The sequence below is a fragment of the Phascolarctos cinereus genome, unplaced genomic scaffold (genome assembly GCF_003287225.1).
Source record: "Phascolarctos cinereus isolate Bilbo 61053 unplaced genomic scaffold, phaCin_HiC Scaffold_5;HRSCAF=322, whole genome shotgun sequence".
NCBI lineage: Eukaryota > Metazoa > Chordata > Mammalia > Diprotodontia > Phascolarctidae > Phascolarctos > Phascolarctos cinereus.
Window position 1 is genome coordinate 386898330 of NW_027555958.1, and position 18292 is coordinate 386916621.

Genomic DNA, 18292 nt, shown 5'->3' on the forward strand with positions numbered 1-18292 from the left:
TCTAGACATCATTACAATTCTTTACAGGCTAAAGTTACCAAAGAGTCATAGCACTGAGAGTATGAAATCTCATGTCTGGACCAAACATTTAACTGAGAAAGAAGACAATTTTTAAAAATGTTATTTCCTAATATAAAAAGCTACTTATAAGCATTCCTGCTAGCTGGAAAACTGTGTAATTATAATCACCAAGTTTGTCCCCTAAGAAGAGATGAGAAAAATGCATCTCCTTCCTTTTTTTGGTTGGGGAACATTGTGTCTACTCTTAGACTCAGCTGATGCATTGGCTAGTTGTGTGGAGCCAATTTTATTTTCTTCTCTTTCTTCTTCATCCCTTTGCCAAGGATGACTTGTGGAGTAGCAAAATTGTGTGCAATGTACTTTGAAATTAAGGTGATGCAAAAACAAAGATATTAATAAAATCAATTTTTTAAAATGTATTCCCACTGCAAAGTAGTATAAGAATGCATACTGAGTCCCAAAAGCTAGATCACCAGCTATCCCCCAAACCTACTTCTGTTTCCCACCTTTCTCATTTCTATCAATGTTATAATGTTCACTATCACTGAAACAAAAACCCTTAGACTTATCTCTGGACCTTCCTTATTCCTCAACCTATATACCAAAATGAACCAAAGAGTCCTGTGTAGTTTTTCTTCAAAATGATTCTCACATCCATCTCTTTTCAGTTCCCATGGATGCTATCATATATGGCTGTAGAAGCTTCCAAATAAGTCTCTTAACCTCCAGTTTTTATTCTTTTTAATCTATCCTACATGTTACCATAACACTACTGGATCACTGTCTTCATCATATCACTCCCTCATTCATAAACCTTTGGTGATTTCCCACTATAGAAAGGAAAAAAATCTAAAACCCTCAGTAATGGCATTCAAGGTCCTCAATAATCTACACTTAAACTAACTTTCCAATTTTATCTCCCACCATTCTTCACCTTGAACACTTTGCTCAACTAGGCAAGTCTTATCATACCTGAAACAAACCAAGATCTTTCCAATGATCTGTCTATGTCCCTTATTTATAGATCTATGCATCTGCTCTCCATCTCTAGAGAAAGAACTGATATTGTCTGAATACAGACTGAAACGTGCTTTTCTTTCTTTCTCTTGTTCTTGAGTCTTCTTGTACAAAATGACTAATATGAAAACATTTTACATGATTGCACATGTATAAGGTATATTGGATTGCTTACCATCTCAGGGAGGGAGGGTTAGAATTTGGAACTCAAAACTTTTTTTTTGGCTCTTTTTTGGTGAGGCAATCAGGGTTAAGTGACTTCCCCAGGGTCACACAGCTAGTAAGTGTCACGTATGTGAGGCCGGATTTGAACTCAGGTCCTCCTGACTCCAAGGCTGGAGCTCTATCTACTGCACCACGTAACTGCCCCTGGAACTCAAAACTTTTTGAAAATGTTTAAAAAATTATTTTAACATGTGTTTGGGGAAAAATAAAATATAGTATAAAAATAAAATAAATAAATCTACGCATAAGCACTCCTCTTCATCCACCTAAATCTTATCTATTCTTCAAGTTTGTTTCCAAGAAGTCTTCTCAGAACTTAGACCACCTCAGCTTCTGTTGATCTTTCCTTTCCCTGAATTTCTAAAACACTCATTATGTCTATCATTCATCTTAGCACTTAGCTATAATTACTGGGTTTTACTATTTTAAATTGCTATTTAAATATATATATATATATATATATATATATATATACATATATATATATATATACACACATATACATATACATATATAAATTCCACAATTACACTATATTTTAATACAAAGAGGGAGAGAATACCTGGGGAAATGAATATTGAGAAAGGCTTTATAGAGAAAATGGTGACTGAGTTAGGCCTTCAAGGATGATTCTCAGAGGTAGAAATGAGGAGGGAATAAACCCAGTCATGGAAGATGACACTGGAGTAAAAAGCTCTAAAGTATATAGAAGTAGCTATTAGTCCAATTTGCCTAGAACATAGGAGAACAATGCAAAATAAGGCCAAAAAGGTAGGAAGGAGACCAATTGAAGGAAACTTTTAATGCCAGCCTGGGGAATTTATATTTTATCTTAGAGTGGTTAGAAGGTTTTTGAGTGTGGGAGTGACACAAACAGACCTGGTAATTAGGAAGAATATTCTGGCAGGTATGAGGAAGTTGGTTGGAATGAATGAATGCATGAATGAAAAGGCATTGATTAAGTACTTAATATACCGGGTAGATGGAAAGAGTTCATATTTTATGAATCAAGGCAAGAGGTGGTGAGGAGTCCAGCTAGGAGGTTAACAATGTGGACAGAAGCATTGGCCTTGGATTCAGGAGGACCTGAGTTCAAATCTGGCCTCAGGCACTTCTAGCTGTGTGACCCTGGGCAAGTCACTTATTCCCCCATTGCCCAATCAAGAAAAAAATAAACAATGTGGACAGAGAGAAGAGGACGGCACAAGACAGAGGACTAGCATGGAATGAATAGCAGAAAGGAAAAGTGACAAGGTATTCAAGGGCAGAAGACAGAGAAAAACTAAACTGGTTAACTATGAAATCAAGGTGATGAAGATAGAGAAGTAAGACCAGAGCAAGGGTGATGGATGGACTGGGAGAACAAGTTTGGTTGAAAGTATTAGAGGTCATGATGAAGGTGAAGAATAGATGTAGGAGGAATCAATCAAAGAGAGAGACGGAAGGACAGGAAATTATATTTCAGAGAAAGGAATTTCACGTAACAAATGCTTGAGGATTGATTAATTGATCAGTTTAACAGTCTGTGGGGTGACAAATTCATTGGGTGGCTGAAGTAGAGCGGAGATGTGTCCTGTATACAACAGTACCTTAATAAATGTTTATTGACATTGTTAATTGACATCACCCCTTATATGATAAACCTGCAAAATTAGCCTCAGAGTATTTCAAGCACATTATTCAACAGAAAAGATTGTCCTGAGCCGAAGAAAAGAAGGGTTAATTCCTTAAATTAGAGAAATAGCCAACTGTTTGACACTGGCTGGGCTGCAGAAATAGCAGGGATGAATCATCCCTCACTTGTATTCCAACACAGCTGCTTATCTCTCCCTTTCCATCTAACCCCAAACCCAATATAATTCAGTTCATTTACAAAGCCAGTCAGCCAGCACTTATTAAATGCCTCCTATGTGCTAGGCATTGTGTTAAGCACTGGTGTATCTTATCTTAGTTTATCTTCCATTGCCAGTGTCACAGAGGGGTTTCACTCTAAAACAGGATGGCTTGTGCCTCAGCTTGGTAGATTTCTTTATAATATTACTAATATGCACTTTGGTCACATGGCAACCAGGGTATATTTTTGACTGACAAATAAGCCAAGTACTTCTTATAAATAAATCTTTAGCTATGGGTTTTTTTCATTCTTTTTTTTTATCCCCAGCAACTATCAATCCTTGGCACATAGTAGGCATTTAATCAATGCTTGTTGATTGATTAATAGATAATTCCTCCATATTTCATTTCCACTGCCAGAACCCTTACCACCTCACACTTAAATTCTCACTGCCAATGGTTTTTTAATTGGTCTCCCTTCCTATAGCCTTTTCACGGCTCTACATCAGACTGGTCATTCTTCATAGGGTTAGAGCCCAGCCTATATAAATTCACAGATCTACATGCCTAAGAGAGTTCTTAGAGTCCATCTAGTCCAACCAATTCATTTCAGTTGGAAGGCTGAAGAGAAAAAACAAATCCCTTTGCTTCCTCTAAATAAAATAATTCTCAGTCATCAATAGCAGTCAGCATTTTGCTAAGGTCAGTTGCTGGTTCCTTTATTATAGAGTAGGGCTATTTTCCATTTAAGGAAACTGAGGCCTAGGGAATTGCCAGTAACTTACCTAAGTATCCATGGTGGGATTTGAACCTAGTGCTCATTCTAAGAATCATAACAACCGCAATAATCACAACCACCACCACTACCACAATGATCTTCACCATAACATGTATATAGCACCTTCTATGTGCCAAGCATTGTACTAAGTGCTTTACAAATATATCATTTGATCCTCACAACAGCCCTGGGAGGTAGGTGCTACTATTATCTCCATTTTACAGTTGAGGAGACTAAGGCAAACAGTTAAGTGGCTTGCCCAAGTTCACATAGCTAGTAAGTGCCTGAGACTTCCTGACTCCAGGGCTAGCTCTCTATTAATTGTGCTCTTTAGCTCCCCCACACTCTACCACACTGTTTTCTACACACAGCTGCTAAGTAAATATTCCTGAAGCACTATGTCAATCAAGTAAACATTCTTCTCAAAATCTTCATTAGCTCCCCATTTAATAAAATACAGATTTGTTAACCTTCCTGACTCCAAGTCCAACACTCTATTCACTTCCCTGTTAGTGGCCTCATGGGTCTGCAATCTTATCAACGTGGATACTTCTTTAGTGATGCAGATCACAAGGCACTCCTATTTCCTCATCCTGCATGATTCCTGTCCATATTAGCCTGTAAATTTGTCGCAGATAATCTATTTGACATGCTAGAGGCATTCTTCAAGCTCTCTTTATATCAAATGGATACCAGTAGAGTATAGGAGCCATCCATTGGTTGTCCCTAACTCCAACTACATGGCCAGCCCACCTTTTCCAGTAATGCCTCTTTCTGATGATGTCATTTATGTCACTACTCTCATGTAGTTATCCATTGCTAATATATTACATTAGCAATGATCATGCTCAGCATGTACCTTTCCACTGCCTTTTGGATGACCCTCAACTTTAATTCTTTGGAGACCAATATTTCATGAATCACAATCACAAAATAATGGAGTTATTACCAAATGAGTTATGGAGTCATTCTATATAAAGTGTAACATCTTGTGAACACTAGAGGAATCTATCATCCAGTTATATAAACTATACTTCTATTGTCCTTCTTGTGAAGTGGCTTTAGGAACACTATTCCAATCATTCATTTTCTTTTAGAATTATTATTATTATTATTATTATTGTTCAATTTTATTTTTAATTTATGGAATAAAATAAGCATTTCCATAACATAGTACAATAAAAAGACAGTTGCACATGAAACTGTAAATCTATTATGCACAACTAGTTATTCCTTTCAAATATACAAAATAATCATGTAAATTTCTTTTTTTCCTCTTCCCTCCTCCCTGCCTTAGTGATGGCTACTATTAGACATAAATAGGTGTATGTGCGTATATATACATATATACGTGTGTGTGTGTGTGTGTATACACACATACATACTTCTATTTATTAGTTCTTCATCTGGATACAGATAGCATCTTTCTTTGTATATCTTTTATAGTTAATTTAGATATTTATAGTAGTCAAAATGACTTACTTCTTCAAAGTCATTCTTAAAAAAATATTGTTACTGTATACAATGTTCTCTTGGTTCTGCTCATTTTGCTCTTCATTGTTTCATGCAAGTCTTTCCATGTTTTTCTAAAATCACTGAATTCATCATTTCTTCTAGCACAGTAATATTCCATCACAATCATGTACCACAACTTGTTCAGCCATTCCCTAATTGATGGGCATCCCTGAAATTTCCAGTTCTTTGCCACCGCAAAGAGAACTGCTGTAAACATTTTGGAACATGAAAGTTCTTTTCCTTTTCCCTTAATTATCTTCAAAAATAGACCAGTAAGTGGTATTGCTGGGTAAAAGGGTATAGATAGTTTAATAGCTCTTTGAGCATAATTCCAGCTTGCTCTCCAAAACGGTTGGATCAGTTCACAATTCTATCAACAATGAATTAGTGTCCCAATTTTTCCACATCCATCAATCATCCATTTATGAGATTCAGCCCAACATTCTAGTCTGTCATGATAAAATACTACTATCTTGTCTGAGATGTAATCAAACTATCAACCCAAAGATTCCCATAGAATCGTTAGAATCTTCTGCTTTAAAAGTTAGCGATAGTCATAATGTATAGCACATGCTATTCCCTGGTGACAACAGACTGTTGGCTTTCATTTTTGTTTTTAATATTTCTTGAATTTCTTATGGAGTTCCAGAATGAAGTTTAAGAAAGATTTTTTTAAAGAATGAATTTCTTTTTCAATGACCATAAAAATAAAAACTAAATTAAAAATTTTTGAAATCCAAAGGCTTAAATTCAATAGTAGCTATTATATAGATGATGACTTTAAAAAAATTGTTTAATTCAAATGACCACTTCCAAGTTCATGTAATAGTTGACTTTGTAGTCAGGAAGACCTGGGTTCAAGTCCCACCTCTGATACTCACAAGATTGTGACCACAGGAAAGTCACTTAACTCCTTAACACTGCAAGTCACACATGGAGTTATTGATTTGCATCATTGGAAGGAGTTCCCACTATGGGAATTCCCCACACCAGTGAAATCACAGGTTTGATTTCCTCCTATCCAAACATACCCCCCACACACAAATAAACCACCTTCCAAATTCACTAAATGACTCCTGCATTGTAAAAATTACCTATGTTAGCTTGGGATTTCAGTGCATTTTCTCCAGTAGCTATGACTGAACAATGGGTAAATTTGTTCATTTCCATTTGAAAATAGAGAGATGAAGACAGTCCTTAGGATAATGCTGTGTTCTGGTAACCTCTCTTACCTCATCATCTCTACTCCAAGAGTTTTCACAAACAGAAAGGACTTCTATTCTCAAAGCAACACTGCCTGGAAGCTATGTGCCAAGTTTCATCATTTTTATTTTATAGAATGAGAAGCTTGGGCCTAGGGAGAGTTCCTTAGAAATCAATGGTGAAATACTGAGTCAGACTGACTTGCTGACTTTCTGTCCCCCTCCTCCATCTCCCGGATCTGTAGAAATTGGTTTTGTGCACATAGAGCAGCAAGATTTAATGAAATCATCAGGGATGAGTTCTGGGTCTAATCTGAATGCTTTTTTTACCTGTGAGAAAGCAATAACAACAACAACAATGCCTACTCTTCAAATAACCTGCTTTGGATTAGGTAAAAGAAAAATGGAAACTGTTCCCACTCTACAGCCAAGGGACCAACAGGTAACCTTTGCAAAATGTAGGCTGCTGCTGATGACTGATGAGATAATTATTTTATTTATAAAGAAGCAAAGGAGTTTTTCTTTTTTCCCCTCACAGCAATAGTTGTGTAGGTGCCGAACAACATATTGAAGCAAGGACATTTCTTCTACAGAGGAAATACTAAATAAGCAGAGGCATGATTGCTCCTTCATGATGGTCACCAACCTTTTTAGACGCAAGTTCATGCATTTCATGAGCATTGACAATTAAACTATAATTCCAAAGTTACCTTGCATTCTTTGATTCTTTTTACATATCAGACTGACTGAACAAGCAGGTCCCCTTTCAAAGAACTCTGTTTAGACTGTTCCATTATTGCAAATAGAAGAGGGAGTTTTGCCTGTTGTGGTCACTTCATCTCATCTGATCTCAGAAGCTAAGAAGGGACAAATTTGGTCAGTATTTGGAAGAGACATCACTAGGGAATAGCATGTGCTATACATTATGACTATCACTAACTTTTAAAGCAGAAGATTCTAAAGATTCTATGGGAATCTTTGGGTTGATAGTCTGATTACATCTTAGACAAGATAGTAGTATTTTATCATGACAGACTAGAATGTTGGGCTGAATCTCATAAAATGAAATTTAATAGGCTCTAGACATCAATTTTGCAATTAAAAGACGCAAAAGGTGTATCCCAACAGCAGACCATCTGAATGTTTTGGGGGGTTTGGTGGAATTAATATTTAATATGAGTCAGTAGTCTGATATTGCACCCAATAAAGGCAATTTGATTTTAGGCTACATCATGAGAGGCAATGCCTTTCCTGGAATTCTTAGTTTAAGGAGTTTTGATGTTTAGAATTTGAAAATCCCTCATCAGATTCTAGCCGGACTCATGTTCAGTTCTAGACATAACTATTCTACAAAAGACATTACTAAGCTGAAGAGTGTCTAGGAGAGAACAAAGATGGTTAAGGACCTTGAAATCAGTCCATATAATGATCTACTGAAGTAACTAGATATGTTTGAAAGCCTAGAGAAGATACTTCTGGGTCATGTGACAAAATGGAGGAGTAGAGATTCTCCCAAACTCTCAAAACTCCCACACATAATAGTTATGCACAAAATAGTTATGCTGTCTCTGCAGGACCAGACACCAAAGTCCAATGAGGTAACACCCTGATGAATTAGACAGAAGAGAAGGCTAATCTTCAATCCCTAAAGCATTCAATCAGCATCCTCTCCCCTGCCAGCTTGCATACTGGCATCCACTCACTCATTTCCTTGCTGCTGTTTAGTTCTCTGTTGGCTCCTCCTGCTGTTACCACCTGTTTCTATTGCTACCATTCTGTGGCAATAAACAGCAGACCTCTCCTGCCCCTTCCTTGTGGTCAGGAGGTGGAGGTATCAGAAAGAGGAAGCATGATTTATCCTCTGGCTGGCAGTGTACTGCAGCAGAACTAAGCCAGAGAGTTAAAGAACCAAGGTAACTGAGGGAGAGTGCCGGCATATATGCAGAGCTACATAAGGCCTGAAGGGAAAGGGACTGTCATCCAGCTGTGGTCAGATTTGTCCTCCCAGAAATCACTTGGCAGGGACTAAGACTGGTAAATAATAAATTTCCAACATGAGAGAAGTTTGAGACAATTTTGTGATCCTTTGGGGGGGGTGTCATCAAAGAGGGAGTCAGAAAGTGGAAGATAAGGGAATATAAGGAAGAATAATGTATATTACAAATATCTCAGCTGGAAGAAATGTCAGAGATTTAAGGATGATATGATGGCTGCCTTAAATTATTTGAAGGCTATCTTGTGAAACACCAACCAATGTGTAGTGTTAGAACTGAAGGAAAAACTTGGAGCAACTTGCAAAAATTGTGAGGAGGCAGATTTAAACTTGATGTGAGAAAACTTCCTAGTAATTGAGCTCTACTAAAGTGAAATGGACTACTTTGGAAAGCAGTGGGTTCCCTTTCGGTAGAGATATTTAAGCAAAATTTGTTGACGACATGTTGTATTATTGTTCACAAATAGATCGTACAGGTAGCTTTTGAGGTCCCTTCCAACCTCAAGGTTTCTCAATGTCAATAGGTTTTTGATCACTGGTTGTTTATCCATAGCAACATGAAATTTTAAAAATAATTTTGGTGATTCAAAGGCTAAATTACAATAAAAACTGGTAATGTTTTCAGTGAACATTCTGTGAATGTATTATTAACTAATGGATGTTATCCACCTATATACTCTTTCAAAGCAGCAACTGGTCTGTTTTTTTATAGCTTCTATGTGGGCATCAACACCTCCTTTCTTTCTGGGCTGGTCTGCCCAACCCAACATGCTTTCATGATGGTGGATCTGGATTCCCTGGGAAGGGTTGCTACTAGGCAACTACTACTATTCAAACCCTTTCTGGACCCTAAGTGCAACTCAGTCACGGGGATATATGTTCCCACTGATTATGCCTGTAGCTAATGAGCCCCACCCCCAGTAAACAAAATTAGTCATCATGACACCCTTAACTATTGAATATAAAACACTAAACAGTAAAGTAAATGCAAGAATAATTGTAGCACCACCATCTCTCAAGATAAAGCAAAAGTAGTTACAATGTTTTTAAAAATCACAGTCCGTACAATAAACCTAGATCATACTTTCTTACCAATATAGTGTCTAGATTGGAAAGCAGACACACAATTACAGAAACCTAACAGAAAGGCACACAAGTAAGGAAAACCCTTATGTTCAGGGCATTTTACAGCTCTAGCCTTCAAGTCTTAATGTCAGGTGAAATCAGCACAACATGAAACCTCTTCTCTGCTAAATGTTTCGATTCTGGTCCTCACTACTCTCCCACTAGGCAAAACCAGGCTGCTTCTACTCTCAAAGAAATTAGATAATGACAAACTCTTTTAACTTCCAATCACACCTAAGAGATGACAAGCAATTCTATTAAGTCAGTTCTATTAAGTCCTCAGATTGGTTCTCTGGGAGATGCAGACAAGCCTAGTTAATTCTTGATTCAACAGGATATTGAATCATTTAACCAATTTCATCTCTATAGTTACATCAAAACAACTTAAAATCTACCTTTCTTCATCTCCTTTCACATCTCAAACCATGGGGCAACAAAGAGCAACCAGGTAGCTTTGAGACTGTTCACCTCATTCAGACTCTAAATGGTACTAAAGAGCAGTAGCTCATCTGCAGTAAAGTTCAACTCTCTTCCAAACAGCAAGCTCCCAGGAAGAGGTGTGTTGGAGCCACCTCTAACTAGCTTGTGAAAGCCAATTCTTAAATTTTTAGTATAAACATTTACATCTTATAAATCAGCAATGCTACAAATCAGGGCTTGATTTATTGTTTTGTTGATTATCTAGACTTAAGTGTTAATAATGCAGATGAAATTTAAATGTGGATGCATATTTTTCCCCAGAAAGCCCAATTGTTAAACATTTACCAACATATCTCTGTATTGCTCAATAAACATTGCTTGAGGTCAATAAGAATGCAGTAGAAAGCTTGGGGAATGATATAATTACCAGATTGGAGACCTACAGACCGTAAGCTGATAACAAAAATAATCAGCATTGATATAATGCTTTAATATTTGCCAAATACTTTATATCCATTGTTTCATTTGAGCCTCACAAAACTCTTGCTCTCAACCTTTTCTTCAGTCCATCCATAAAGCAGGGCTTCTCTTCCAAACAGCAGACTCCAAGTGAATCCCTGCTGTCTTCCTTCAGCTGACTGCTCCTGCTAGCTTCTTCTTAATACCTCTCCTGCTGTCTTATCTGTTTTTCCCCTGCTGGATTCTTCACTGCCTTTGATAACACAAATCAGAGTCTCCTTATGGTCAGTGACTCATCCTTCCCTTATGAGCTCATGCAATCCAACTTTCTGGAAGTAATGAAGCCAAAAATCCTTTTTTAATCCTCCCATTGTCTCCAAACAGTTATTTTGAGAGGTTACTAGGTGGGGAAGCAGACATGACAGTGGACTTGCAATTAGGAAGACTGAGTTCAAATCCTACCTTAGTCACTTACTAGCTTATGACCACAGGCAAATAACCACCTCTCTGAGCATCAGTTTCTCTCCTAGAAAATGGAGATAACAGTAGCACCTAGCAATGGTTTTGTAAGGATCAGCTGAGATAATATATGTAAAGTGCTTCACAAATCTTGAAGGGCTATATAAATGCTAACTATTATCGTGTACCACTCTGTAAGTTTTAACAACTCAAAACCTGAAAACAGTTATACGCAAATAAGCTAAGGTACCACAATGCCCTCTAGCCTCATTTGTCTTCTCTCAAACAGGTCATCTCCAGTCCATTCACCTTAGAGTAATTCTCTATCTGGTCCTAATAATCTGATCTCACATTTTATCAGAAAAAAAAAACTGTTTCTGTACATGAAGATTTTTATCAGTTTTGCATGCAAAAAAAATATTTTCTGTCCCTTTCAGTAACCAAACTGTTCATAATTTAAAGGACAGTACTTTACATCCTTCCAAAATTGATTCCATTGTTTTTATTTACATACAAATTCATTTTCTGCTCTCAAATTTCATTTTCTGACCCTTTCATCAAGCTAACTGCTTATATAATGAGAACTACAGCAGGATTTTCCTAGAATACTATTTGCTATGCAGACAAATTTAGAATAGGAAAGATCCTTTTAGACCCTACTGAAGGGAATTTAGATGCCAAGATACCAAAAGGAGCTCATGATTTCCTTCAAAACTCAATTAAGGTGCCCAGCCTTTCTTAATCCTTCCAAACTGTTAGTCCTTTCCTCTCTCAAAAATTACCCTGTATTTATTTTGTATATAATTATGTAAGTTCATATTGTCTCCCCCAAGTTCATTAAGCTGCTGGAGGGCAGTAAGCAGTTCACCTTTGTCTCTCTAACCCCAATGTCTACCATAATGTCTGGCACATAGCTGACAGTAATAAGTGCTTGTTGATGGATTGACTGATAAAGTAATATCATCTATAAATCAAAACAACAGCATGGACTTCAAAGATACCCTGATATTAAAAATCTAGTGTAACTTTCTCTTCTTAATCTCAATGCACTAAAGATTTTTCTGTCTTTAGTTAGGAAAAGTAACATTTTTGAGAATTTTCTAGTTGGGTAAAATTTTTGAAAGATAATATAGGATGACAGGATTTATAGCTGAAAAGGACTTTGAAGATCATATAGTCCAGAGATTCTTAAACTTTTTATGTCATGAATCCTTTCTCAGAATGTTTTTAAATGCATAAAATGAAATGTGTATGATTACAAAGGAAACCAATTATATTGAAATGCGGTTATCAAAATAGAAATTGTTTTTCAAAAACAAGCTTATGGTCTCCAAATTAAGAACTTCTAGATGTAAGGTCCAACACCTCATCATATAAATGATAAAAATGGAGCTCAGAGAAGTTAAGTAGCTTGCTCAGTCTCACACAGCTAATAAGAGTCAGAATTTGAATTGTCTTATGACTACAAATTCATTACTTTTCCCACTATGCTATTTGACTACAGACACATGTGCATGCATGTCTACAAACACACATATACACATGTATGTGGAAAAAATCAGTAAGAAATGTATTTAGAGCAAAATGATTTTCTACAGTCCCTACACTGGACTGCTTTGCTCCTATATTCCCTGTAATCGAGGAACGTGGTCTGGGAAAGGAGAAGGCATTTGTCATTGGGCATTTTCTTGGTAGCATAGCCATAGTTGCTGTATTTCCACAATGAGCTAGAAAAAGAGTAAAGTTCTTTTCTCCAAAACTGAAGAAACTTGTACTCTAAAGTGCAGAATCAAGAATCTGAAAACTCAATTAGTAAATAACAATACAATCAACAAATGGTAGGTGTGACCAGACAATAGTGTGAAAAATATCTGAGATCACAGCAGCCTTGCAAGCTCAATATGAGTCAACAGTGTGACTTGGCAGCCAGAGAAGTTAACATAAACTTAGCCTGCATAATATGCATTAATAGAGGAATAGTGTCCAGAAAAAGCAATGGTCCCATTGTACTCTACCTGACTCACACCATATCTGAAGTACTGCATTCAGTTTTGAGAAACACAATTTTCTGAAGGACATTGAGAAACTGAAGCATGTCCAAATGAATATTAAAGATGATGAAATACTAGCAACTAGGCCATCTTAAGATCAGTCAAAGGAACCATGGAATATTTAGCCTAAAGAAGAGAAAATAGGAGAAGCTGATAGCTCTCTAAATATCTAAAGGACCCTCATATGGAAGAGTCCTCAGTGAATTTATTCTTCTTAATATTCAAGGATCTAATTTTGAAGCAAAGGGTGGCAATCAACAAGAATTTATTAAGTGCTTATTGTGTTCCAGCCACTGCGCTTATGCTAGGATTAGCAAAAAAATAAACAAAAAGAAAGTCAGTTCCTGTCTTGAATGAGTTTATGTTCTAATGGGAAAGACAACTCATAAAACATAAAAAAGAATTCATATGGAGGGGGCAAGGATGGTGGAGAAGAGATGAAAGCGTGAGAGAATAATGAAAGAGTGAGAGCACTGCTGGCCTGACCATTTCCTCAAAATTGGGGTTCCAAGAGGAACTCACCAATCAGAGGAGAGGAGGACCACTGGGGTAATGAGATCTTCCAGGATGAAAAGGTTGATGGAGAATAATGAAGAAATCAAGACTCAAGAGCAAAGCCAGGAGAAGAGTAGAGTGAAGTTGTAGAGCATCAGATTTAGGCTCAACATAATGAGCACCTGGAGTTATCCCAAAGTGCAATGGGCTGTCACAGGGGATCATCGATTTCCCCCTCATTGGAGGTCTATGAGAAAGCCTGGAAGATGAAATATCAGGGATGCTGTAGAGAAGATTCTGTCCAGGTAAGAGTTGCCCTAGAGGACCTCTGAAGTGCCTTCCAACTCTGTGCTTCCGTGAAATATTTGTCAGAAGCTTTCTATATGCTTCGTGCCATTCTAGGTGCTGTGGGAGATGAAAAAATTATAAAACGGGGTCCCTGCCCTCAAGAAATTCATGACTTAATTGGAGACACAGCACATACACTTTTAAGACTAAGTAATATGCTTAATAACAATACGAATATTGTCAAAAGGTTATATTTGACTAAATGCCATTTGGATACTTGCTAAAAAGATGATATGAAATTGTTCCGGGTTATGTTCACATTTTGTGATCAAGTATTTTTTTAGACAGAATCAACCATTCATTCAGTCAACAAAATACATTAAATATTATGTGTGCAAGACACTGTACTAGGCACTCTGTGCAATATACAAGACTGTATTAAGTACAGTCTAATAGGGGAGATAATGCAGACAGAAATATGGGCTTTAAAATATTTATAAATTAAATGCTGTAAGTGCCATATGAATTGTGCAAACTCTTCTAGAAAGCTATTGTTTATAATAGATGCTTAATGTTTGTTGAATTGAATGAAACAATCATTTTCAGTTGGTGTAATAAAGTAAAGAATTGTAGCTGAGGTGACATTTGAGCTGGTCCTAGAAGGCAAGTAGGATTTTGAGAGAGAATAAAGGGCATTTCAGAGGGAATGACATCAGCAAAATTGAAGAGGTACCAAAGCACAATTTGCATTCAGGGAGAGGCAAGAAATCCAGAATAATTGGAAAATAAGGTTTGTGTAGTGTTGTAGTGAGTGAAAAGGCTAAAAAGGAAGATTAGGGCCAGATCATGGAGGGGTCTAGAAGGCGATACTTAAAAGTGTGGATTTCATTCAGTTGACAATAATGAGTTAACACAGGTAAAGCTCTTTGTAAACCCCAATGCTCTATATAAATGCTGCTGGTGGTGGTAATGATGAAGATGAAGATGATGATGATGATGATATTGAAGGATTCCGATCACAGGAATAAAGTGTGTCAAATCAACATGTAGTTATTATTTCTACAATGTGCTAGGCACTGTGCTAAACCCTGGGCATAAAAAGATTCTCACTTTCTCTGTCCACACATATGTAAACCCACCTCTTCAAAAATTTAATCTGATATATAATCCTTCTGTCACTAGTATCTCTATAATGCTGCAAGGGAGATTCAATCATCCTATCAATTCCCAATTACTTAGTACAAATTCACAACTATGTGCTCAAGACTGTGCTAGGTACAGAGAAATAAAGTAAATCCTACATTTGTTGCGTGATAGGTTTACAGATTCAGATAAGTGCTAAAATATATTTGCTTTAGATATTGAACATTCATCTTAAGAGTAGGATTTTATCATTTACATGTTCAATAACAGTAACAGACTTTGCAGTAACAGTAATAACAGTAACAGACTGCAAAATAATTAGCACACAGGACTTGGAGTCAGGAAGATTTGGGTTCAAATCCCATCTCTAACACTTACTTGTTAAGTAACCTTGAGCTAGTCTTTTAACTTCTGTTTCTCATATTCCTTGTCTGTAAAATGGTGGTAATGGTATTTTACAGTGCCTACCTCAAAGGGTTGTAATAAAGATCAAATCAGATAATAATGTATGTAAAGCATGTTGCAGACTTTAGAGCTCTAAATAAATCAGTCATCATCATTAAATATATATACATATTCTTTTTTAAAATGAAAATGTTATTTGCTGATGAATATACACTGTATACTGACTTGCTCTTTCATTTTGCAGTCTCCGCCTTCCTCCTTGCTCGCTCTGTCTTCTAGCTACCGTACTTCCTTCTATCTCCTGTTGCTAGATGTCCATTTCAAGTTTGATTGGAAAGGCATAATCTATTACATCATAACTTTATAAAAGCAAGGTAGCTTTTATTTTTTTAAATCATGATTCAAATATAGTACAGCCAAAGATTTTGAGGCTGATTACTGTTTGAAGTTTGGCTTGTTTGCATCCTTTCAACCCACCCCGGGGTTAGTTCTTATACACGCCTCTGTTTGGGTTCCATTTCTGATTTATGTTCCTCTGTAAACTGTATAAGCAACAATCTGACTGATGCAGCAACAGAAGGTGACCCAGATTATACCACATTGTACGCTAATGCCAAGTAGTCTTTCTCAATGGCAGCTGCTCTATGCTTTGTCTTATTGATATTCAGATTCAACAGACACAAATCACACGGCCCTTTTGACAGACACACACTCTGCCTCTTCATTTTCAACATGTTCAACCGCTCCTGGCTTCCATAAACTCACAGCTGAGACCACTTGTCCTCCTCCAATTTTACTTAAAGGCATGCATGCACCTGATAATTATCTAGGAAACCCAAGGCTGAGCAAAACATTTTCTTTGTTTATATTTGAAGAAGTTTGTTGAAATGAGTGAGTCTCTTAGCTTTCAGAACCCAAATCATAAATAATGAAAAGAGCCCAATTGTGTCATTAGTGAAATCTTTATGAATGCAAATGATCATTTAGTCGATCAGGAGCATAGAGAATATTACCTTGATTTTGGCAATTGAATTTCTGGTGGTTGTTTTTTCAAAGTTCATTAGAAGTAGTTGGGTGAAAATCAGGTAATAGGGAATTAAAGGAAACATGTCATCTAAAATATTTTGCATTTGAGCAAATAGGCTTTAGCATGCAGAATGTATCCTTGGGAAAATGCGAGTAATTATAGATTATTTTGGTATAGCTCTCTATCAAAGACCCTCCACCCCTACTTCCAGAAGCCTTTGCTACAATCGTTTCCATAGCTTAATAAATACTGTAAATCCCAAAATCAAAGACTGAAATGCTTTTGTGTTCCAGTATCACTAATATTTTGAACACAATCCTTCTTAATTGTCATGCATGTGCTAAGATCAGAGTGCTCCCAATTGTACAGAATGGCAAAACTCTGACCAAATCCCTTTTAGCTTCCTTTTCAAATACACACCTGTCCTACACCTCCCCCCATTACTGACTGCCAGCAAGAAGTGTCCACCTAGCCATGGCAGGGACCAGAATGTCAATAAATGGAGCAAGCTTACTTTTTACATGGAGGAGCAGCAACAGATTGAAGTAGAAGATGAGAAGACAGTTAATTCTTGAAAGAGCCATAGTTGCTTATAGAGGACATCCTCCGATGAGTTGCCACTGTGGTCTAGCAGGTCTGAGCTGATCCTGACAGTGCCCTCTTCCCCTCACAGACTAGAAAATCAGCCACTTGGTGCCCTCTCTGCCCCTGCCCCTCCAGATCCTGTTCCCTGAAAACGTACAGACTTTGATTCAAAAGGCAGTTGTGCTTGTTAGGATCTTACTACTGAAGGTTTGGGCAATTTTTCAAACCTGGTGCAGAGTTTTTGTTGGCTGGACTGGATTCATTCTCCTGGCTTTACATTATAGCTCTGTTCTGCTAAATAATTTCTCACTAGAATGACTCACAGTAGGTCAGGGTCTCCTTTTTCTGTTAAGAGAGCATTTAATTCCTGATGACAGTACTAACACTCCAAGGTGATGATCTGGCAGGCCTAAAAGGGCAATGCTCAGACTCCCAGAATCTTTGGCTTCATATTTATCATGCCAGTCAGGCTCAGTTGTACTTTTTTCTTTTCATGAATATCACTTAGACTGCCTAATCAAGTTAAGGTCATGAACAGAGCCTATTCAGATAGGGAGAAAATACAACTGCTTAGTAAAAAAAAAAAAAAGACAAACTGGCAGGTTATTCTTTTTTTCAACTGCAAGAACCCTTTTTGTCCTATGCTAACAATGATTGGGCTCTGGGTACTTTGTTTTAACTTTCAATTTTTATGTGTTAAAATAATGAAAATGTTTTTATTATTTTTTAGATTAAAAGGTGTCATAGAAGCCACTCCTTTCCTATCAGATTTAAAATTTTACATTTGAATTATCTTTGAAAACCTCATGAATGAAACTCAAATGGATTGACCAAGGATTTGTCTCAAGATAACAAATTTAGAGAGCACTGAATTGAGAGGGTATTGGTAACACCTGCAATCCTTCATGTATGCCCTCCTCCTCCTCCTCCTCCTCCATTCTTAGAACCATTCACCCTAGACATGGTTTTAAGTACTTACACCCAACACTCTAGTGGTCTTACTCTGGCACTTGTTTGTTGGACAAGGATAGCACAATTACTGAATTAATAGTTAAATGAATCAAGAAACTTCAGAACTAAAGGGACTTCAGTCTAAACCATCTTCAAAAAAGAATCCTCACTACTACATATCAGACAAAACAACATGCACTTATTAAGCACCTACTATGTGCTAGGCACTGTGCTAGCTAAGCCTGGGGACATAAATACAAGCAAAACGAAAGATAGTCCCTGCCCTCAAGTGGCTTACAT

At 37.0% G+C, this 18292-nt stretch overlaps 1 protein-coding gene across 1 annotated transcript in view; it reads right to left on the reverse strand.

Annotated features, from left to right (window-relative positions):
* Positions 1-17225, reverse strand: part of CRB1 (crumbs cell polarity complex component 1) — a 275514-nt gene extending 258289 nt beyond the window's left edge. The window contains exon 1 of the mRNA XM_020971747.2: positions 16971-17225. Coding sequence (XP_020827406.1) covers positions 16971-17040 — 70 coding nt within the window. The 5' untranslated portion in view covers positions 17041-17225. The remainder of the gene's footprint in view (positions 1-16970) is intronic.
* Between the last annotated feature and the right edge of the window lie 1067 nt (positions 17226-18292).